The 23457-nt window shown below is 40.6% G+C and overlaps 2 protein-coding genes and 1 long non-coding RNA gene across 3 annotated transcripts; all 3 read right to left on the reverse strand.

Moving 5' to 3' along the window:
* Positions 1–8821: 8821 nt before the first annotated feature.
* Positions 8822–13133, reverse strand: LOC124268595 (asparagine-rich protein-like). Its single transcript, XM_046703591.1, has 6 exons — positions 13031–13133; positions 12135–12356; positions 11204–11553; positions 10187–10280; positions 9572–9651; positions 8822–8942 (listed from the first exon to the last, which is right to left on the reverse strand). Exons 1-6 carry the CDS (start codon positions 13116–13118, stop codon positions 8907–8909), a joined length of 870 nt encoding a protein of 289 aa, XP_046559547.1. The 5' UTR covers positions 13119–13133; the 3' UTR covers positions 8822–8906.
* Positions 13134–13347: 214 nt separating this feature from the next.
* LOC124268600 (mucin-like protein) lies at positions 13348–17748 on the reverse strand. Its single transcript, XM_046703597.1, has 5 exons — positions 17358–17748; positions 14784–14969; positions 14394–14579; positions 13479–13664; positions 13348–13352 (listed from the first exon to the last, which is right to left on the reverse strand). The coding sequence occupies exons 1-5, from the start codon at positions 17629–17631 to the stop codon at positions 13348–13350; spliced, it is 837 nt and encodes a 278-aa protein (XP_046559553.1). The 5' UTR covers positions 17632–17748.
* Positions 17749–17777: 29 nt separating this feature from the next.
* LOC124268596 lies at positions 17778–23257 on the reverse strand. Its single transcript, XR_006896313.1, has 3 exons — positions 23159–23257; positions 18394–18473; positions 17778–17903 (listed from the first exon to the last, which is right to left on the reverse strand). It is a non-coding gene; the product is annotated as an uncharacterized LOC124268596 (long non-coding RNA).
* Positions 23258–23457: the final 200 nt, after the last annotated feature.

Genomic DNA, 23457 nt, shown 5'->3' on the forward strand with positions numbered 1-23457 from the left:
AAGAAGACTAAATTCTCCCCTGGTTACCTTTCGGCCACTGATGGCATGTTACTGATGACGTGGACCTGTCCCCCAGTGACCACTGACACAAAGTAAATGTCATCTACTTCTTATCTATAGTGACGCTCACAATCACATGAAAGTCTGCGGATGTATAGTAATGTGTGTTTGCAACATTGGTAAGTCTTCCGAATAAATATTACCTGCACGTATCTCACTGTCGTTGAGTTCATATATGAGCGGTTGTAATAGAGGCCGTTGCCTTTTAGAAGAACGTTTAACATCCACGAACGCGTGGCACAAGAAAAAGCTAGGGACGATGGTACAAATGTGTGCATGTTATTCAACCACACATATTTCACACGAGTAATGGGCTTCACACATTGTAGCCATGTGGGGAATCGAACCCGGGTCTTCGGGATGACGAACGAACGCTTTAACCACTAGACTACCCCACCGCCCGTTTCCTTGAAAGATGGCACATGGGAACACAAAGTGTGTCCGCTTTACCAATGATAAGTTTGTCCGTTATATCCATGAATTGTACATGATTAAATATCCGGCACACGACCGACACAGAACAAAGTTCGTTAAATCTGTCAGTTCGATATAAGCGTGTTCGTCATAAACGTGGGGCGGTGGGGTAGCCTAGTGGTTAAAGCGTTCGCTCGTCACGCCGAAGACCCGTGTTCGAATCCCCACATGGGTACAATGTGTGAAGCCCATTTCTGGTGTCCCCCGCCGTGATGTTGCTGGAATATTGCTAAAAGCGGCGTAAAACCATACTCAGTCAGTAAGTCGTCATAAACGTAGTTTACTGTATTACAGTTTTGGATAGCTTTGAATGTTATTTTACATACAAACGTAATTTGAGGCTTTCCGCCGGAAAAGCCACATTTGAAAAATTCATTTTGCCGGCAAAGCCACATTTCATTTTGGAGGGAATTGCCGACAAAGCCACATTTTCAATACGCAAACCAAGTAGAGAGTTACCGACTAGTTAAAAATGCCCTGATATAAAGGTCGGTTTAAGAAGATCTCAAATGATGTTTCACCAAGGACGTGTGGAACCACTCTGGGAATGATGGCCATCGGACTAATAACAACCTTGAGGGATGGCATCACAAGAGCAACCAGTTAGCCCGAAAGTGCCACCCCAACATTTTTTGAGATTGTCAAACTGTTCAAACGCGAACCATCAGTTATGGAAGTTGAAGTCATGAGACTGTCGACCCACTGGACAGCCGCTTCAAGATGCAAGAAATATAGAAATATTGTAAGCCGACTAAGGTCACTGAAGACACAGTTGGCAAATCAACATTTGACTGATGTAGAGTAAGCAGACCACAAGCATACACATAGTATAGCCTTGTATAGTTCATTCTAAATGGAGCGGGTCGGCGACGTGGTCACAGGCCCTCGTGTTTTTGCGAGGATTAATGATTAAAAATATATTGTTTTTGAGATGACCCCCGACTCGAAATTCTTCACAGTACAATACATCATATAGTGTGAAGCATTTCGAGTCGGGGTCATCTCAAATTTTGGTATATATTTGATAAAATCTTTAATCCTCGCAAAGATATTCGAGGCCTGTGACCATGTCGCCGACCCGGCTCCATTTACTAAATGAACTCTACCAATATGTATGCTTGTGATTGATACTGAGAATTAATTATGAGAATTGTTGATGGTGTGAATTAAATAGGAGTTTTGTGAGTGTTACTATACTATGCTTGTTATGATTGTGAAACCTCCAGTGAATAAAACTGAAAATAAATGATCTATATCTTTGCTGTTCTATGTTAAATACGGTACCCTATTACGGGGCTTACAATGTTGTGATAGCATTGCCGCCAAAGCCACATTGCCCCGTTGTTCATCCATGTCCTTTGCCGGGAACGCCACACGAAATTCAGCCTTTTTTTTATTCTCAAATGTGGCTTTGCCGGGCTGTCCGTGCAGCCTATAGAAGTACGCATTTCCCCCTGCAGCCAATAAGCCGTCGATGATTGATAAGTGTAAGACCTTTCCATCAAAGGAGTTACTGTATGGCCCGCCTCTGCTGCACTGAACCAAAAGTAAAATTAATACTTACAGTCCAGGTAACGTCTCCCCCGACACCTGTAGGTATCACACAACCATGTAGCGACATGTCTTGCTCAAACACTCAATACATGCAAGTCTATTTTCTGTCAATCAATAACTCTAATGTTCTTGTTTGTCACAAATTTACACATACCCCAGTATCTAAATACAACAGTTCAACCCTTATCCTCACCCTGGTGTTGTATGTTTGTCTGCAGGTCACTGTTCAGGTTTGCCACACAACAATAAAATGTTGTCAGTGCGTGTGAGTGCATTGCTACTGACACTTTAAACTTCACATGGAAGAAAGCACGCCGGGGAATATGCAATGATAACACTATGGAACCAACCACACACACACGCGCGCGGTCACGCGCACGCACACACACACTAAGGTGGTTTGTTTTGGATAGTACGATTCTCGTTTTAGGTTACTGTATAGTAGGGTCCACGTGCAATGTTTCAGGTTTTTGGAGAATATGATCCACGTGCAATGTTTCAGGTTTTTGGAGAGAATGATCCACGTGTTATGTTTCAGGTTTTCGGAGAGTATGATACACGTACAATGTTTAAGGTGTCCAGAGAGTATGATCAACGTGCAAGAATTCAGGTGTTGGGAGAGTATGAGCCAGGTGCAATGTTTCAGGTGTTCGCCAAGTATGATCCACGTGCAATTTTCGGGTTTTCGGATAATATGAGCCACGTGCAATATTTCCGGTGTTTGGAGTGTGTAATGCACGTGTTATGTTTCGGGTTTCGGAGAGTATGATCCACGTGCAGTGTTTCGGGTGTTTGGAGAGTCTGAACCAAGTGCATTGTTTCAGGTTTTCGGAGAGTATGATCCACGTGCATTGTTTCAGGTGTTCGGGGAACATGATCCACTTGCGATGTTTCAGGTGTTTGTAGAGTATGATCCACGTGCATTGTTTAAGGCGTTCGGAGAGTATGATCCACGTGCGATGTTTCAGATGTTTGGAGTGTATGATCCACGTGCAGTATTTCGGGTTTCGGAGATTATGATCCACGTGCAGTGTTTCGGGTTTCGGAGAGTATGAGCCACGTGCAGTGTTTCGGAGAGTATGAGCCACGTGCAGTGTTTCGGAGAGTATGAGCCACGTGCAGTGTTTCGGGTTTTTGGAGAGTGAGATCCACGTGCAATATTTCGTGTTTCGGAGAGTATGGGTCACGTGCAATGTTTCAGGTGTTCGCCGAGTATGATCCACGTGCAATTTTCGGGTTTTCGGAGAATATGATCCGCGTGCAATGTTTGGGGTGTTTAGACAGTATGGTATTCCAGAACCGGTCCGGTGAGCTACAACAAGGCACGAAAAATATGGGCGAATCCGCATTATCAGTGGTTCGAGTTGCTAAGGGAGCTAACCCAAGATACAGACTGGAGGTATGCTGATAAGTTTCGTATCCAGAAACGCATGACGCTGAGAAAGCGATAAACTGCGTCCTCCATTAGTCATATAATCACTAAAACTATATAATCTAGCGAGCCATTTCCATCTATATGAATATCAGCATGTTCCTTTACGATTGTTAGACGTGTTTGTCAATATTACTTATTGTGGATCATTTTTCTAGCTGGTTGTTAGAGGGTGTCGGATGTGGGCCTTCTCTAGTCGAATATTACTAATCCAAGAGCATCATCAGATGTTGAAGTAACCAATATTTGCGACAGGAAAGGTGGGCAATTCATTATCCTTTAAAAACGTATAAAGCGTTTTCTACATACGATATGAGCAACCAAACTGTAGATATTAAATGGAAACAGAAATGTGGGCCCACATCTTTTTCTCTGTAGATACTTTGTGAGTGGGCCCACATTTTTAAAATATGAGTAAAACTACAAATGTTGAATTTAAAACATATGCTGACGCTAGTTATGCAAAAGAACGAAAAACGGCCTCACCAACAAACATGCAGGCATCAAAGTAATTTCTAAAATTAGACTGAGGAAATATACTCTTCCTACTTTCAAGAATTACAAATGAGTAAAAATTAAAGTGATAAAAAAAAACGAACACGTGCGTAAAGATTTTATTCATTCATAACTTAAAGAAGCAGCATTTTATTTTACCCAAACATGTTTTAAGGCTCAGAGCAGCTGTCACTAAGCAGTTGACATCAGTAGCAGTTATATAAATCACCTTTTTTGTGTTCCGTTTTTACGCGCCAAAGTCACATTCCTCTGTTGTTCATCCGTGTCCTTTGACGGGAACGCCACACGAAGTTCAGCCTGTTTTTTCTCAAATGTGACTTTGCCGGGCTGTCCGTGCAGCCTATAGAAGTACGCAATTTCCCCTGCAGCCAATAAGCCGGTATCTTTTCATAACCTGTGTACGATTAACGCCGAAGCTGTTTCCATTACAATGCAGTAATATCAGGACTTATAGAAGTGCAAGAAAGATCGCATTTCTCAAATCAGATAATACCATGTGCACTTCACAGCTCACCCACACGTAATACATGCTCGCCAGTATGACAAGAATAAGCTCCCCATATGCTGCAGATCTCATACCTGGGAACAACATGTGTAATCTGGAATGTTGTATCCCAAAGCGAGCTGAATTCGACGTTCTGGTGTTTTCGATGATTGCGTTGCTGGCGCTATATCGGGGGAGTACGTGCGCGATCGGTGAGCACAAGTAGTTTCATCGGCAGGGCGGATGCCCAGTCACTGTCGTGAGAAGTTGTAGTGACAATTGAAAACCGGAAGTTAAGTTATTTAAAAAGCAAACAAACATCAATATTATTTACCCGAGATCGTTGATACCACTTCAGATGCAAAATCAATTGCCTTTATAACAAAAAATAGCAAGCGAAAATTCAGTAAGATCATTCGTCTGCTGGTGACAGGCAATATTTAAATAGAAAGCCACGTTATAACAACACTCCCTCGCAGTGCGGAGCGAAATGTATGGCTCATCGTCGAAAACCCATAAAAAATCCACGGATGTGGCGAACGGCAACAGTTTCGCCGATACAATGTCATCAACCTTATTTTTGTAGGAAACACTTGATATTTTTGTGTGAAATAGATGAATATATCCTTTATCACCCAAAGTTAGTAAAATTAAAACTTCAAATGATATTACAGATAAAAATTACGTTTTTGTCTTACATCGTCGAAAACTCCTGATACCGTGATACTGACTAACATTATGAAAGCCGACATAATGAAGAGATACATTGTGTTTGGGTCTTTTGATTTCGTGAATGTTATAAACAGTCATCAACTGAAGTGTGTAAATATATTTGATTCATTGAAATGTATGTGTAAACCATATACGACCAATTTCTCATTCAGATTCATAAAAATCTCTTTGTAACTGATCATGTTGATGATTCGTTTGTATATCTCTCAAGTACCTCATAATTGTCTTTATAACAGTGTTATTCACAAATTGAATTCACTCAGATTGATAAGTGTACGACCTTTCCATCAAAGGAGTTACTGTATGGCCCGCCTCTGCTGCACTGAACCAAAAGTAAAATTAATACTTACAGTCCAGGTAACGTCTCCCCCGACACCTGCAGGTATCACACAACCATGTACCGACATGTCTTGCTCAAACACTCAATACATGCAAGTCTATTTTCTGTCAATCAATAACTCTAATGTTCTTGTTTGTCACAAATTCACACATACCCCAGTATCTAAATACTACAGACTCAACCCTTATCCTCCCCCTGGTGTTGTATGTTTGTCTGCGCGACACTGTTCAGGCTTGCCACACACCAATACAATGTTGTAAGTGCGTATAAGTGCATTACTACAGACACTTTAAACTTCACATGGAAGAAAGCACGCCAGGGGATATGCAATGATAACACAATGTAACCAACCACACAAACACACACGCGCGCGCGCGCGCACGCACACACACACACACAATAAGGTGTTTTTTTTGGATAGTACGATCCTCGTTTTAGGTTACTGTAGAGTAGGGTCCACGTGCAATGTTTCAGGTTTTGGAGAACATGATCCACGTGCAATGTTTCAGGTTTTTGGAGAGTATGATCCACGTGTTATGTTTCGGGTGTTTGTAGAGTGTGATACACGTACAATGTTTAAGGTGTCCAGAGAGTATGATCCACGTGCAAGAATTCAGGTGTTGGGAGAGTATGAGCCACGTGCAATGTTTCAGGTGTTCGCCGAGTTATATCCACGTGCAATTGTCGGGTGTACGGAGAATATGAACCACGTGCAATATTTCCGGTGTTTGGAGTGTGTGATGCACGTGTTATGTTTCGGGTCTAGGAGAGTATGATCCACGTGCAGTGTTTTGGGTGTTTGGAGAGTATGATCCACGTGCATTGTTTCAGGTGTTCGGGAGCATGATCCACGTGCGATGTTTCAGGTGTTTGTAGAGTATGATCCACGTGAATTGTTTAAGGCGTTCGAGAGTATGATCCACGTGCGATGTTTCCAGATGTTTGGAGTGTATGATCCACGTGCAGTGTTTATGGTTTCGGATATTATGAGCCACGTGCAGTGTTTCGGGTTTCTGGAGAGTATGAGCCACGTGCAGTGTTTCGGAGAGTATGAGCCACGCAGTGTTTTCGGGTTTTGGAGTGAGATCCACGTGCAGTGTTTCGGGTTTTGGAGAGTATGATCCACGTGCAGTGTTTCGGGTTTCGGAGAGTATGATCCACGTGCAATGTTTCAGGTGTTTGTAGAGTATAAAACCACGTGCAGTGTTTCGAGAGTATAAGCCACGTGCAGTGTTTCGGGTTTTGGAGAGTATGATCCACGTGCAATGTTTCAGGTGTTTGTAGAGTATATAAACCACGTGCAGTGTTTCTGGAGAGTATAAGCCACGTGCAGTGTTTCGGGTTTTTGGAGAGTGAGATCCACGTGCAATATTTCAGGTGTTTGGAGAGTAAGATCCACGTGCAATGTTTCGTGTTTCGGAGAGTATGGGTCACGTGCAATGTTTCAGGTGTTCGCCGAGTATGATCCACGTGCAATTTTAGGGTTTTCAGAGAATATGATCCGCGTGCAATGTTTGGGGTGTTTAGACAGTATGGTATTCCAGAACCGGTCAGGTGAGCTACAAGGCACAAAAAATATGGGCGAATCCGCATTATCAGTGGTTCGAGTTGCTAAGGGAGCTAACCCAAGATACAGACTGGAGGTATGCTGATTAGTTTCGTATCCAGAAAAGCATGACGCTGAGAAAACGATAAACTGCGTCCTCCATCAGTCAAATCATCACTAAAACTATATAATCTAGCGAGTCATTCCATCTATATGACTAGCAACAATTTGCTACACGACTGTTAGACGTGTTTGTCACTTACTAGCTGGTTGTTAGAGGGTGTCGGATGTGGGCCTACTCTAGTCGAATATTACTGAATCCAAGAGCATCATGTTGAAGTCACCAATATTTGCGACAGGAAAGGTGGGCAATTTCATTATCCTTTAAAAAGCATATAAAGCGTTTTCTACATACGACATGAGCAACCAAACTGTAGATATTAAAGTGAAACAGAAATGTGGGCCCACATCTTTTTCTCTGTAGATACTATTGTGAGTGGGTCCACATTTTTAAAATATGAGTAAAACTACAAATGTTGAATTTAAAAACATATGCTGACGGTGGTTATGCAAAAGAACGAAAAACGGCCTCACCAACAAACATGTAGGCACCAAAGTGATTTCTAAAAGTAAACTGAGGAAATAGACTCTTCCTACTTTCAAGAATTACAAATGAATAAAAATTAAAGTGATAAAAAAAACGAACACGTGCGTAAAGATTTTATTCATTCATAACTTAAAGAAGCAGCATTTTATTTTACGCAAACATGTTTAAGGCTCAGAGCAGCTGTCACTAGGCAGTTGACATCAGTAGCAGTTATATAAATCACCTTTTGTGTTTCTTTTTTTTAGTGAAATCAATGACTTATCGTCAGTGATCAAAAATGCAGTTTTATCGAAATTCTGTTTCATCTAATTTGAAAACAACAATGAGTCAACCGTATGTCATGATTATTACTATAATTGAGTGTGATTATATTGATGGGAAGTTCATCATATATAACGTTGAAGCTGACAAGACTCTTCACGGAAGTTAAATTACCGCAATATTCTCGAAACCCTTCAGCAACACATATGTCCTTTCTTAAGCAAATTTAACTGTGTACAGTCATGCATGGTGCAAATACAGTCAAACACCATTGTGTCGAAGATTGCTTCGAGTTATCAGAGCTTCGACAAAACTGCAAAATGATAACTAAAACATTAAACAAGCAGGGGCAAAGCTTGTATTTTTGAGACAGGCACATTAAAGATCCACACATTGGCGGTTGACTGTAGACCTGTAAATGTTTCGAGTTATACGAAGTTCGATACAGCCGTAAATTATGACCAAAGAAGGATTAAGTAGAGATCAAACTTTTACTTCGAGACAACCGGAAATTCGACTCATTAAAGATCTACACATTGGTGTTTGAAGGGATTTCAAAAGACTGGTATACACCATACATTCAGAATGTCATGCTCTCTTGAACTTTCAATTCAGGCGAGCTACAGTGTCTTGTCTCACAGTGTCTTGTCCTATCGAAAACATACTGCTCGGGCTAACTTGAAACGGAAAGCGAATTTTTTGTTTTAAAATAAGTATAATTATACTCTCAAAGGACATAACGTTGTATGTATCTCGTTAAGCTACAATGGGTTCTTCAAGCTATATGCATACCAAATATGACAGAAACAAAACAATGCGCCATACTGTTTAATACTGCGAGTTGATTTTAAAAACGGCATTTTGACTTCTTGGTAGGTCTTGATGAAACACTATGTTCAACTACAGGCTCTCTGGGTTGCAGATGTATACTTTGAACTGAAACATAAAAAGCAAGATGCACTACTTGGCGTGTGGTCATGTGCATAGAGCTCAGGTCACAAATCAGTTAAAATTAAACAACGTTGAGCTTGGGACAGTCCTTGAATCGGTGACTGTGTTTGGCAGCTTGACTCCAGAGAGTTTCTAGGACTTGTGTCCTGCCCCACAACGAAGCACATGTGGATCATGTGGTCCCACCTTAGGCAAGCGAGTTTGTTCAAAACTGCCTCTGTTCACCAGTAGAAAGTGGGTACCCGGTGGGACAAGTCATGTGACTAATAACCTTCTAGCGCCTAACAGGCAGCTTGGCTATCAAGGGGGTAATAATGTGTTTTGAGCATGTACAATTTGTGGAAAAGGCGCGTTTAAGATGGCTATTATTATTATTTATTAATGTTCGTCCTCGTTTGTTTGGTTTATCAGATAGTGTCACTTTGTGTTTTCTCCCATAATACACGGTCGATCTAAGTGATCTGTTTAGAAGCGTTAATTCTAATACGTCAGCTCACGCCGATAACATCGATTTATGTTTTGGCTAAGCAAATAAAAGCTAAATATCATGTATTAAATCTTACACCTGAAGAGATCACTACAAATGTATAATGAGGAACAGGTAAACGACATACTTCTTCCAGGACGCCGTGGAAGAAGTCCATGCCATCACCGTACCCGACCTGCAGTGCACACTGGCTTTTCCCGATGTTTCCTGCAAAATATTCAAGAAATGATAAATAATATTTTTCTATGTAATCGATGTTTTCTCGAACAATCAGATAGACGGTTCCTGTTGATCCTAGACCTAACTGACAACGGCTAGATTAAGAATGGGCACTTCACGGAAAGAATTACCTTATTGAGACGTTTACCTTTGTACAAAATAGAATTAATGCTTCAAATGAGTATCTTTTCACATGTGAGCGCCTATTATGTTGTATATTTCTCGGGGAGTTGGTAATACCACGAGGGTACTGCACAATGTTCAATTGTCATGATCGCTATATGGCTGTAATATTGCCGATGCGATGTAAAATTTTAACTCACTTACTCAGTTGTCAGGAATGTTAATATCAATAAACATATTGTTAACACCGCAGCAGTTAACAATGGTGATCAGGGGTCCCATGTTTACATTCAGAGCACATGTTAGTAGAAAGAGGTTCAGCGATGTGCCTCATACTATGTTAGAGAGTATTTTGATAAAGGGATTATTCTGAAGGACGATCCACTCCAAATGTTCGTACCATCAAATGTCCTCTGTAATCTGCGGTTATTGACTTCAACCTTCATCAGTCCATCCTTGACGATCAGCTTCACCTCATTCAAGGACGTGGTGGCCTGAAACGTACCCCCCACAAAGGATAAGGATAATGGCAAGGATGACTAAGACATGAAAAACACCCAGCTACCAAGACGACGGCTTCAGTATGAAAACACAATTCGAAACGGATAATATCAATTCGTAACTACCCATTGGCTATATCGATAGTCCATTTTGTTTACGGAGTTCAGAGTGACTAACGACTTTCAATGAGATATATAGGCATGTGATGGCAGGAGTAGCCGCTCAGCTACATGTCAGCTTCTCAGGTGACATTGGACATGCACCAATGTTGCAGTAAGGCCAGGAAACTAGAAGTGTGCTTCACAGGTGACATTGGACATGCACCAAATGTTGCAGTAAGGCCAGGAAACTAGAAGTGTGCTTCACAGGTGACATTGGACATGCACCAAATGTTGCAGTAAGGCCAGGAAACTAGAAGTGTGCTTCACAGGTGACATTGGACATGCACCAAATGTTGCAGTAAGGCCAGGAAACTAGAAGTGTGCTTCTCATGTGACATTGGACATGCACCAAATGTTGCAGTAAGGCCAGGAAACTAGAAGTGTGCTTCACAGGTGACATTGGACATGCACCAATGTTGCAGTAAGGCCAGGAAACTAGAAGTGTGCTTCTCAGGTGACATTGGACATGCACCAATGTTGCAGTAAGGCCAGGAAACTAGAAGTGTGCTTCACAGGTGACCCTTGACAAATCGAATTCGGACTGAGACGCCATGGGCAACTTAAACCCCAGCCCCACCTAGGTCCCCCCATCCCTCACAACAACCCAAGATAGGCTAGCAACGACCACAAACAAATTCGTAGGATGCCAGGCTATAGACCTTGGCCAAATATTCACAACATTATGGCAGGGTGCAGGTATCATTCCTTTATGAACACGATATGATGGAGTGTATGATAAACGTTTTTATACTCACTATGTACGATACATTTAAAGTATGCGTAACGTTGTTGCTATTGACAACACGAAACTGCACTATTGACCGCTGAGTGGTGATGTAGATGCTGCCACCATGCCCGCAGTCATCGTTGGTGACGATAGCCTGAGCTCTGCTTGTAGCCTGAGTGCGTTTGAAAGAAAATGAGATGATCAGAGTCTTCCTGAAATGCATGTTGGAGAACCGGAGGATCCGGAGTTGGGTGTTGTTGCTGAAGACGCCGTGGCCACTGTTGGTAGTTACAACGCCAGTGTTTTGTACATAGTGGTGGTTAGTCGAATGGTCGTTCACGTCACTGTTGAAAGGAAGGTAAACCTCCGCCTGGCAAACTAAAATGAAATTCATTTTGTTTTGTTTTGCATCCACATCAGACAATACTTCCATAGTTTGATGCATGTGTAACATATTTCGTTAATATAATGACAGTTGTGAGGATAACACGTTAAAGGCACAATGTCCCACTACAAAAATAATAATGCATTTCTCTCAATAATACTAACTATCAGCCCTCAGGAAGCTACCATATAATTTATTTTAAAAATACGTATTTATATTACAATATTAAATTTTAAAGTTCGAATGAATTAACGAAACGTTGCATTAAATCGAATCTCGTTCCCTGTATCGGCTGAACATTATTTCAAGCGAACCCCACAGAGTTATGTCCCTTGGAGCGCTCTTCACGAATATCCTACGCACAACTTGTGACTGAAACCAGATCGGCAACATCGACAACAACGCGTGCGACAGTTGAGTGCATGTATATATAATATAGGCCAAAGTTTTGTCGAAAATGTGTGAAATTGTGCCTTTAAGTAAATTATGTATTTACTGTAAGACTTGCAGCACCATGTTTGTCTATGTGTAGGAAAGTAGCAAATGACCCCAATGAGAAGCGATGCAGACATACCTGGGGACGCGGCATTCTGACCGGTGATGCAGCTACAACTGGTCGTAGAGTACACAGTTCCTGGAGCACAGAATCTGGTGATCCAGTTTCCATGTATCAGTTCCTGATACTGAGCTGTATTTCCTGGCTTTGCCTTCTTGGAGCCGTCGCACAACGACGAGGGAAGGGGTGTCAGCGGAGCAGCTGTTGATGGTGCTGCAGTCGATGGAGCAAATGCTTCCTCTGTGATGGAAAGAAATACTTCTTTGGTTTGCGAAACAAAAAGCCTTTGTACATGTCCAATATTATGGCCCACGCAATTCCTTACTTTGAACCATAAACCCCAGTGTTGTGTCAAGTGAACAATTGACATGCTGTTTGTGACGGTGTTTGGTTGGCATTTTAGAAGATGCTATTTGATGAACATAGAGACTTTTCTGGGTTTCACCTTCATTTTATTGTTTGGTACAACGTTTCAGGGCTTGTTCTGGCCCCATCATCCGGTAGAAGTAAAGTACGATTACTGTACTTTACAGTTAACAACTTCCCAGGTCCTAAACTTTAACCCATGGTAATGTCGAATGAACAACTCATAATAAATCATAATGATATATATTATATTACTAATATTCTTGTATTTGGTACGTATGATCCTAACAGACACTGAGGTACTTGAAGAAACATATTGAGTCGGCGTACCTTGTTATACTATGGGGCGGTGGGGGGTAACCTAGTGGTTACAAGTTCGCTTGTCACGCCGAAGACACGGGTTCGATTCCCCACATGGGTACAATGTGTGAAGCCCATTCCTGGTGTCCCCAACCGTGATATTACTGGAATATTGCTGAAAGCGGCGTAAAACCAAACTCACTCACTCACTCACTGTTATACTATGAGGGTAGAGAGCAACCCCCTACCTTCAGCTTCCACTGTGCAGATGACGTTTGCTGGCCAATCACACACCAGATGTTGTTGGTTCCAGTACAGTCCAGGACTACATTGCATTCTATGGAAAATAGCAGTATTGCCGGGTCTGGGTTCTTGGCACTGAATAAACCGGGGGAGCAGTCGCTGGGGTCAGGGATGTACCCAATACCGTTGACATACCGGCAACCACTGCATGGATCTAAAACAATACAAATAATGTTTTACTTCTGTTGGGATGAACGGCAGTGCACCAGGTACTGATCGAAACCCCTCACCCAACTCGTGGCCGCAAAGTGATGGTATCACGTTAACCTGTAATTCACAAACAATTTTGCCTCCATAACAGAACGAGTCTTGTACAAAATCTGAAATAAGTGACATTTTAGTCTATGCATGTATGTCTATGCCTCCAAGGTGGGAATAGACTAAGATTTTTACCATTGCATCCTTCTGTGTTGCAGGTTTCTGCGTATGTGTCTGTGGAGGAGCCTACACAGTCAGCACCGCCGTCTCTTGGAGCAGGACTGGTGCAGGTTCTAGTACTTGTGACACGTCTATATCCACCTCCACAAGATGCTGAACAGTCGCTTGTGGTAATGATCCAGTTTGACCAGCCCCCATCAACTAGAAATAATCGATGATAAGCGAACTAGACATGATCAAACTTGTGTAATCTGTTAGCTGTTGAGAAACACCATGATGAATTCAGCTGAAACTGTCAAACAAAGATGCATATTTATGTTCATTACTTCGTTTTGTGTAAAATATAATGAAGTTTGGGACATATTTTTGAGTGGCAGAGACTATGAAATTGTACAATAGTGGACGGCGGTGTGATATATTTAGACTTGTGTATACTGAGACAGAGTTCTGGAAGGTACTACACGCACAACAGCCCTATGGGCCTTTCCTTTATAGTGACGCAGGCAGTGGGAGAATGTTCTGAAGTCTTCTTTCTTTGGGGTATAAGGAGAGCCAACCCTTGCCTATCATCTCACATTATATCTCAAGTTACAAGATCACAATTGTGTGGAGATTATACTGACCCTTGACACTCAGCCTGGGCCTATTTTGGAAACTTCACCATTGTTGCAATGAGGTGACTATTACCATCTTATAAAATCATTTCTTTTTGGGGGTATCATATTGCCTCTGAATTTGTACAGAGATTTCTCTTTGTACTGTTTCTGTAATACCTTTGTAGCGATTTGTATTATTTTGTGGTATGTTATTTTACACGTACTACAAGTACATATTGTCTGTCATATAGACATATGCTAGTGTACCTGGAATATTGTTTCTCAAAGACTAGCATCTACGGCGTTAACACTTTTAGCATCTCGCTAAACGTACCTGGACATCGATTGGCGTTGCAGATCTCTGTGTATCGATCTGTAAGTGATCCTACACAGGTCTCTCCACCGTTGCTAGGAGAAGGGTTGGTGCAGGTCCTGCTCCTGGAGATGGTTCTGGAGCCTCCTCCACAAGATGCTGAACACACTCCCTCAGTAACCGTCCATTCAGTCCAGTTTCCGTCAACTTTGTGTAAAAAGAACAGCTAAGTCAGAATGTATATGTGCATGTAATTAATTGTACCTGTATATAATGTGTATGTATCTCTAACAAACACCTTTTCTACGTTTTACATCTATGGATGATATCTTTGGGGGGTTATTTTCAGTATTAACTTTCTAAGTTTTATACTGCCAACAGCAAATGTTTTGATATACGACTATGACAAACCTGGGCAGCCATTGGTGTTGCAAACCTCTGTGTATCGATCTGAAGGTGATCCTACACAGTCCCGTCCGCCGTTGCTGGGTGCTGGGTTGGTGCAGGTCCTGGTTCTGTTGATGGTTCTAGAGCCTCCTCCACAGGATACAGAACACACACCGGTAGTGTCCGTCCACTCGGTCCAGTTTCCGTCAACTGTTGCCATAAGAACAGATGATACAGATATCAAGGAAGCATAAACACAAATATGTTCAAATCCATATATACATTTAGAAAAGATGTGTGACATTTTAATCCAGATTGATGAATATATGTTTATATCCACAAGAGTACACAAGTTAAAGGTTTAATTTAGTTTCAGCCATGGTCTCTATCAATTCCCATAGCTCTTTTTCTGAAAAAATATACTTTCGTTTTTTCACTAGCTTCTTTTTGAAATTTGAAAAAGGCAAATGTACATTTCTAATTTAAGAGTAAGCTCAATATCAGATTGACATGGTTCAACACAAAACCTCAACGCCAAAGACAATTGCCATGTCTCATGACTGCAACATAGATATTGGAACATTTTGCATTACGTTTATTGAAAATATATACAAAACAATGTAATACTGTTCACTTGAAACATGGACAGTATCCTCTTATGTTTTATTCTCTCCCTATGTTTTATTACCTCCCTTATGTTTTATTCCCTACTTCCATTTTTCATAATGTCCCTAGTGTTTTATTATCTCCCCCTTCGTTCTATTTACTCCCTTTTGTTTTATTTCTTTTATTTATGTGTCTAAACTCCTGATCCAGTAAATCGCGCCTCACGACAGCATGGGTTGTTCAAGACCAATTCTAACCCAGATCTTCACGGGTTCCAGCCAACATGACAGCGGCATGTAAATAATCAATTTTTAAAAACTTGAACGACATTTAGAAGTGGTCGGGAGAGAATGTCATTAGATGATGACGGAGTAGATATATACACTTAATAAATACATTTACATATATCTACCTTACATTGTATTCCCTTCCTTATGTTTTAATCTCTCTCTCATGTTTCATTCCTCCCTTACATTTTATATATTTCCCTTATGTTTTATTCTCTCCCTTATGTTTTATTCATCCCTTATGTTTTATTCCCTCCCTTATGTTTTTATTCTCTCTCTTATGTTTCCATTCTCCCTTATGTTTTATTTATTTCCTTTATGTTTTATTCTATCTCTTATGTTTCATTCCTCCCTTTATGTTTTTTTTCTATTTCCCTTTATGTTTTATTCCCTCCCTTATGTTTTATCTCTCTCTTATGTTTCATTCTTCCCTTACGTTTTATTTATTTCGCTTTTGTTTTATTCTATCTCTTATGTTTCATTCCTCCCTTTATGTTTTATTCCTTTCCCTTATGTTTTATTCTCTCCCCTTATGTTTTATTCTCTCTTATGTTTCATTTCCTCCCTTTACGTTTTATTCCTCCCTTATGTTTCATTCCTCCCTTTGTGTTTATTCCCTCCCTTATGTTTTTTTCCCTCCCTTACGTTTTTTCTCTCTCTTATGTTTCATTCCTCCCTTTACGTTTTATTCATTTCCCCTTATGTTTTATTCCCTCCCTTATGTTTTATTCTCTCCTATGTTTCATCTCCTTCCTTATGTTTTATTCTCTCCCTTACTGCTTTCATTTATTTCCTTTTATGTTTTATTCCCTCCTGTATGTTTTATTCTCTCGCTTATGTTTTATTCATCCCTTTATGTTTTATTCCTTCCCTTATGTTTTATTCTCTCTTATGTTTCATTCTCCCTGATGTTTTATTTTATCTCTTATGTTTCATTCCTCCCTTATGTCTTTATTTATTTCCCCTTTATGTTTTATTCCCTCCCTTATGTTTTATTCTCTCCCTTAAGTTTCATTCCTCCCTTAGGGTTTTATTCTATCTCCTATGTTTCATTCCTCCCCCTTGCGTTTTATTTATTTCCCTTTATGTTTTATTCCTCCCTTATGTGTTATTCTTTTATGTTTCATTTCTCCCCTTATGTTTTATTCCCTCCCTTATGTTTCATTCCTCCCTTACGTTTTATTTATTTCCCTTTATGTTTTATTCCCTCCCTTATGTGTTATTCTTTTATGTTTCATTTCTCCCTTATGTTTTATTCCCTCCCCTTATGTTTCATTCCTCCCTTACGTTTTTATTTATTTCCCTTATGTTTATTCCCTCCTTATGTTTTATTCTCTCTCTTATGTTTCATTCCTCCCTTATGTTTTCTTTTCTCCCTTATGTTTCATTCCTCCCCTTTACTTTTTATTTATTTCCCCTTTATGTTTATTCCCTCCCTTATGTTTTATTCTCTCTCTTATGTTTCATTCCTCCCTTTATGTTTTATTCCCTCCCTTATGTTTCCTCCTCCCTTATGTTTTTATTTCCCTTATGTTTCATTCCTCCAGTATGTTTATTCTCTCCCTTATGTTTCATTCCTCCCGTATGTTTATTCTCTCCCTTATGTTTCATTCCTCCCTTATGTTTTATTCTCTCTTATGTTTCATTCCTCCCCTTATGTTTTATTTCCCTTATGTTTTATTATCTCCATTATGTTTGTTTCTACCTTTGCAGACCTTCTGTACCAGACTGAGGGTAATATTGTTGAGTTCACTAAAAGCGCTGATATTTTTGACATTGGCGTTAGATGAGGCAATGTCTCTCAGTTCTGATATTCTGATACTTGAACCGATTCCAATTACAAACATCTCAATGCCGATCGCCTTAGCAGCTGTAGCTTCCTGAGCAGTTCTCTCGGGATAACGTGACCGTCCGTCGGTGATGACGATGCCTACTTTGGGAACGCCAGGACGACTCTCATTCCTCATAATCTCGGTCATTTTGGCGATTCCAAGGTGCGTGCTTGTCCCTTCCTGGGGGTGTTCAAACTGGTTTATCTCGGTCTGCAGCTGGGACCGGTTGGTGCTGAGGTGTGCTACGTCAGATACAGACGAACTGTACACACCACGGCACCAAACATTTTGACCTTCCTCTCCAAGGTTCAGCCAGTTTGTCAACTGAATAAGGGAATCCTTCAGAAGGATAAATTCGTCATCTAAGATGCTGTCAGAGCCATCTACAACGGCTACGACATCCAACAGGTGCGCGCAGTCTGAAACAGAAGTATGTGTTCAAAGGGTTTCCAAACATTAGTTCAATTTTCATTTTAAACGTTTTATAAGTTTTAAGTGGTCAAATCGACATTGTTTATTCTTTTCCCGTTAGGCCTTCGAATACTCAAATTTGGTAAAATCATGTATGGTAACATGCAGCTTCCAGATGAATAAACGCATCAACAAGGGACAAATGACCAAACATAAGAGCTTGTTTGGACTTTTACTGAGCCCAAGGCTCCAAAGTTTTCCGATTTTAATACACAATCACAAGTGGCAGGCAATGCGACCCAGATAAATGAATTTGAAAAGCCCCTGATTCGAAAATCGACTTCTGCAATATTTCTTAGCTGGCTTAACGCCACGTAAAGTAAACCTCCCTTTATGACGGTATTATGTTTGTAATCAAGTCTGGACCAGACAACACCGTACAAATTTTTAAATTGAAATCGATGAGGATGATGTAATGAAAGTATATTTCAGTCTTACTCTGGCCAGACACTGCGTGAACACCGAGAGCGAGGACAATCACCGCGAACCAGTTCACTCTGTCCACATTCATGATGAGACTGAAAACAAAACGCGTTTGCGTCCGTGAGTCGAATGACGTATCCAGTGATGTTTCTCTCTAAATTCATATAGTATCTCTGATGAATGTGAGACGAAAACAGTCCATATCGTACAAGTGTACATAAACCTTTGAGGATCAGTGCAGTAAGACCACCCTAATCTTGTCAGATGTGGGCTGAAAACAATTTACCAGCAATCTTCAAACAGTCAAACACAAGCCAGTGACTCTACAGTTATTAGAAATTGATAGACCACAACTCGGGATTTTCAAGAAGCCGAACGTTATAAATCTGTGCCATATGCAAATTGTATGTATTTCTGTATGAGACTGCTGTTCATTGAGTGACTGAGAGCTTTTCCGTCACATTGGCAACATTTCAGCCATGTCCTGACGACAGAAAGTCATGACGACAGAAAGTCACAGTTCTTCTTTATAGAAATCTGTCGTCGAAGGACAGAATAACAACTATGATATGACAAAAAATATTTGATACGTTTTAAAATGCTAAATTATTATTCAACACAGTATAGAATTGGGCTATCGGATCGCCATCAACCACAATTAAGCCAACATACTGGCGACCATTATTAATGCTTGTATAGGGGACCGAAAGTAGGTTACGGCACTTCGCGAAACCTTAGTACTTCTGGTGACAAACGACGTTTCATACCTTTTCAAATGGTCGCATGATTGTCAGTTGACAATAAGGAACCGATAATCCTTGCAGGAATAACAAATTCCTGATCTAACCATCCCCAAATTAGTCAACTATTACGACTGTCAACAGCTGTGACAGCCAGGCATGGTTGTACACTCTTGGTCCGGTCTAGTAGAGTATTTGGGGTCGCGCAATTTGGAACCAGAACTGGTTCTCCGATATACGCTTGTCACCGGAAATCTGGTATCCGGAAGTAAGCTGGCCCCGTCCCGCATATCGCAAATTCGCGCGCGCAAAGGGAGCCAGGAACCAGCTTAGTACCGGAAGTAGCGCCTAGCGAGATTTACAGGCCCTATATAGTGAAACATTGGAGTAGGTGAGCAAGTTACACAATCTAGATACCCAAGTTTGTGGTAACACCTACCGTCCTATTGAGAAGAGTCTGTAGTGCCCGCGGTTGTAGTTATTCGACGAAGTTGGCTGTCAACGAATACAGTTATACTTTCTTGAAACCTGTCATTGAAGGACAGTAAAACAACTATATTATGACAAAATATACTACACTAGCTTCAGATCATTTGAAATATCAAATTACTATACCATAACACAATATAGAATGCATTTAAGAAGAAGAAGAAGGGTTTATTTTGTATAAAGGCCATACGACCCATCGTACAAGGTGGTACAATAGTGATTTTGGTTACCATTTCCATACAACAACGCTAACAGGAGCAGAATCAACATGTTCTAAGAACTGACAAAATTATTTATGATGTTATTGTCGGATGATGTACATATGCTGCGGAGTGAATAATAATATCCATGGACCGTTTCGGAATGTAACGCCGACGCATATCCTCATAGCGTTTACAACTATAGACAATATGGATTTCATCCTCAATACTTTTACAGTGTTTACATTACACAATATCATCATTGCAGGAGGCAGTACCTCTTCCAATATATTTGATACCTAGTCCATTACACCTGATCGAAATAATGTGAACATACGCTTGCACTTATTACTTATGTTCAATGATAAATATTTTCACAGGTCAACAGAGATTTATGGGACTTATAGAAAGACAGCGAAGGAACATCTAGGGACAAATGCCACTCTTGCATAGAGCAGTTGTTAATTCTTTCAGTAAACATATATAGAAACATTTTTGTATCACCGACATCTTGTGAAATCCAAGCAGTACCAAAGCCAAGATGAAATAACAAATCACTGACATGCCGAGCCCATGTGTAACGTTTCCTGAATTCAACAGATAATAAAATTGATAACATTGATATGGATATCTACTTTGATGCATTCTTAATAATCTTAGCCAGTATTTAATACATTCGACATAATAAACATTGCTTAAGGGTGCCCTCCCACATACCCCATATGCAACAGCATTAGATGATCTGTAACTAATCTGAAGTAAAAATTTGCAAAGTTTTCGATGGACAATTTCAATACTTTCTGTCTTTTAAAACCCCATATATCAGCACAATATGTTAGAATTGGTACAATCTTTGTATCAAAAATATATAATCCTTCTGAGAGTGACATATCATATCGTCTTATAAATGACTTGATCGGTCACAGTGCCTTATTAAGCTTGATCAGATAATGATTTACATGCCCTAGTCCAAATCAATTTGGGAGTTATCATAAGTCCTAGATATTTATAACTATTGACAGTTTCCATTCGAATGCCATTATAGAACCATTTTTCGTGTTTGGACAAGGGTCCACCCATTTTAAAACAATTATTTTACTCTTATCAGTATTAATATCCATGCCCCATTTATGGGAATACATATGTAGGGCGTCAAGGCGGCGCTGTAATCTAACAACAGTATCAGCTATCAAAACCAAATCATCTGCAAATAACAGAGCAATAATATTCAACATATTTTCGGATATAAATATACCATCATCAAACTTATTTTCTAAGGTCAATACAAACTCATTAATATATAAAGAAAATAATACCGACTAAGGACACAGCCTTGCCGAACCCCACAGGCGCTATCAAAATATTCAGTTAATTTCTTACCAATACATAGGTTACAGTGGCCTTGACATTAGTATACATATTTTTAATCAACTTGAAAATTTGTCCATGGATCCCATTTTGCAAAAGAACATACAGCAATTTAACCTATTCACCATGTCAAAGGCCTTGCGAAAATCTATGAATGCAATATATACTAGCCACACAAAGAAACTGTGCATTGTCAAAATATTATCCCAGTTGATAAGTACGATAACCATGTCAAAGGTACATGTAAACTTTAAAGGAGGGATCATGAGACCATAACAAGTCGGGAGAATTCCATTTGAAAAGTCAATCACAATCACGAGTCCACAAGCGGGTCAGGGGTCAAACGACCATGTCACAGCTCAATAACGGGTATGTCAACCATCGGCATTGAGAACAGCAGTGCATCGACGACGCATAGAGCCTATCAAACGTGCAAGGAAGGCTTGTGGGATGTCACGCCAGATTCTCTCAAGTTCTGTTGCAAGGTCAAGGACGTTATCTGGCGGATGAGGAAGACGGCGTAGACGTCGATCCATCTCGTCCCAAACATGCTCTATCGGGGAGAGATCCGATGAATTTGCGGGCCAGGACAGAAAGTCAACGTTGTGGTGTTGCAAGAAATCCATAGCAACCCTTGTCGTATGAGGGCGGGCATTGTCCTGTTGGAATGTTAGCCCAGGGCCATGACGTTGCAGAAAAGGAATTGCCACAGGTCGAAGAATCTGATCCCTGTAGCCCACACCAGTTAAGTTGCCCTGAACAATCACCAAAGGAGTTCTTTGGCGTGCTGTTATTCCACCCCAAATCATCACGGAACCACCACCAAAGCGATTCCTATCCAAAACACAGGCCTGTGCATAACGTTCTCCCACGCGTCTATAGGCACGTTGACGTCCATCACTATGGGAAATGTTAAACCTGGACTCATCTGTAAAAACAACATTTCTCCACCAAAACAAGGGTCTGCGGACATGATTTCGGCACCACATTCGGCGAGCTTGTCGATGACGTTGTGCAGACGTGAGCCTTGGCATGCTATGCGTTTCAATAGCCGTTTAAATTTTTTTTGAACGATCGCAAGGGCAGGAGTTGAGCTTTCCAAAGTGACAGTATTGTGTGGCATTCATTTGCTCTGTTTCCCTTTCCCGGAATGCACGTGCAACAACGTATTGCACGTCTCAAGGACGAACCCACTGACGTCACGGAACGTGGCACGTGCATGCATGTTGGATACATGTCACTAATCTCTGAGTTTGAATCCTTATGTGTCTACACAGGTTTGATCAATTTAGATTTTAAATTTTGTATGCACAGTTTCTTTGTATTGCCCTAGTATCTTCCCATTCTTATGTGTTAAATACTTCTGAATGATTGTCTGGAGAATAAGATACTGTCCACAGTCGAATGGTCTGTCTTAAATCCACCCTGATATTCTCCAATTATCTCACGAAGTTGCAAAAAGTACTCCAATCTTTTGTTTAGAATCGAAACAAACATTTTGCTCATTACATTCAGAGAGATCCCCTATAATTATTCGGGTCAGATCTACTACCTTTCTTATGTAGTGGGATAATAATGTCAGTTGACCAGGAATTTGGCCAAGAGCCGGATGAGAGTATCTTCTTGAACAGTAATACTAAATAGGGAACTATTATATGTTCAGAAACTTTGAAAAACTGTGCGGGAATACCATCATCGCCTGGGGTTTGTTATATTTTAGATGTCTGATAGCATTTATTACATCCTGATTTGTCCCCTATACAACATGTGTTAACACCTACTCTATTGAGAAGAGTCTGTTGTCCCCGAAGCCGCAGTTTTTGACGAAGTTGGCTGTTAACGAATATAGTTATACTTTCTTTGAAACTCGTCATCGAAGGACAGTATAACTATATTATGACAAAAAAATATACTACACTAGCTTGAGATCATTTTAGAAAAAATATTTTTATGCAACACAATGTAGAATGTGTTAACACCTACCTACTGAGAAGAGTCTGTCGTGCCCGAAGTTGCAGTTGTTTGACGAAGTCACCTGCTACCTGTCTCTTGGTAAGTGTGGTGGTGCATCAAAATGTCACGTTATATATCACGACCACTCAGTGTCACTCACTCCCTACATGGGCGTGTACCCCGTGGTATCGCCTCCCAAATCCGGGTATCAATCTACTGAAACGCACCTGTCACCCTCGGTAGCGTCATGATGAAGATCAAATAACCCACTCAAAATCTCTAGAAAATTGTGGGACAAGGTAACTCGTACTAAACCAGCGTTAGTCACG

This window comes from Haliotis rubra, unplaced genomic scaffold (genome assembly GCF_003918875.1).
Source record: "Haliotis rubra isolate DU_JTF1 unplaced genomic scaffold, ASM391887v1 Scf1394, whole genome shotgun sequence".
NCBI classification, from domain to species: domain Eukaryota; kingdom Metazoa; phylum Mollusca; class Gastropoda; order Lepetellida; family Haliotidae; genus Haliotis; species Haliotis rubra.

Bases quoted from the DNA above. Each gene is read 5' to 3' on its own strand.
- LOC124268595 (XM_046703591.1), bottom strand. From the start codon at position 13,118: ATGCAATGTAGTCCTGGACTGTACTGGAACCAACAACATCTGGTGTGT. The intron at 12,357-13,030 runs GTAGGGGGTTGC...TTTCCATCACAG, and splicing joins CTGCACAGTGGAAGCTGAAG to AGGAAGCATTTGCTCCATCG. The intron at 10,281-11,203 runs GTGAGTATAAAA...GGTACGTTTCAG, and splicing joins CTTTAAATGTATCGTACATA to GCCACCACGTCCTTGAATGA.
- LOC124268600 (XM_046703597.1), bottom strand. From the start codon at position 17,631: ATGACCGAGATTATGAGGAATGAGAGTCGTCCTGGCGTTCCCAAAGTA. The intron at 14,580-14,783 runs GTTTGTCATAGT...TTTTACACAAAG, and splicing joins CAACACCAATGGCTGCCCAG to TTGACGGAAACTGGACTGAA. The intron at 13,665-14,393 runs GTACGTTTAGCG...GATTATTTCTAG, and splicing joins CAACGCCAATCGATGTCCAG to TTGATGGGGGCTGGTCAAAC.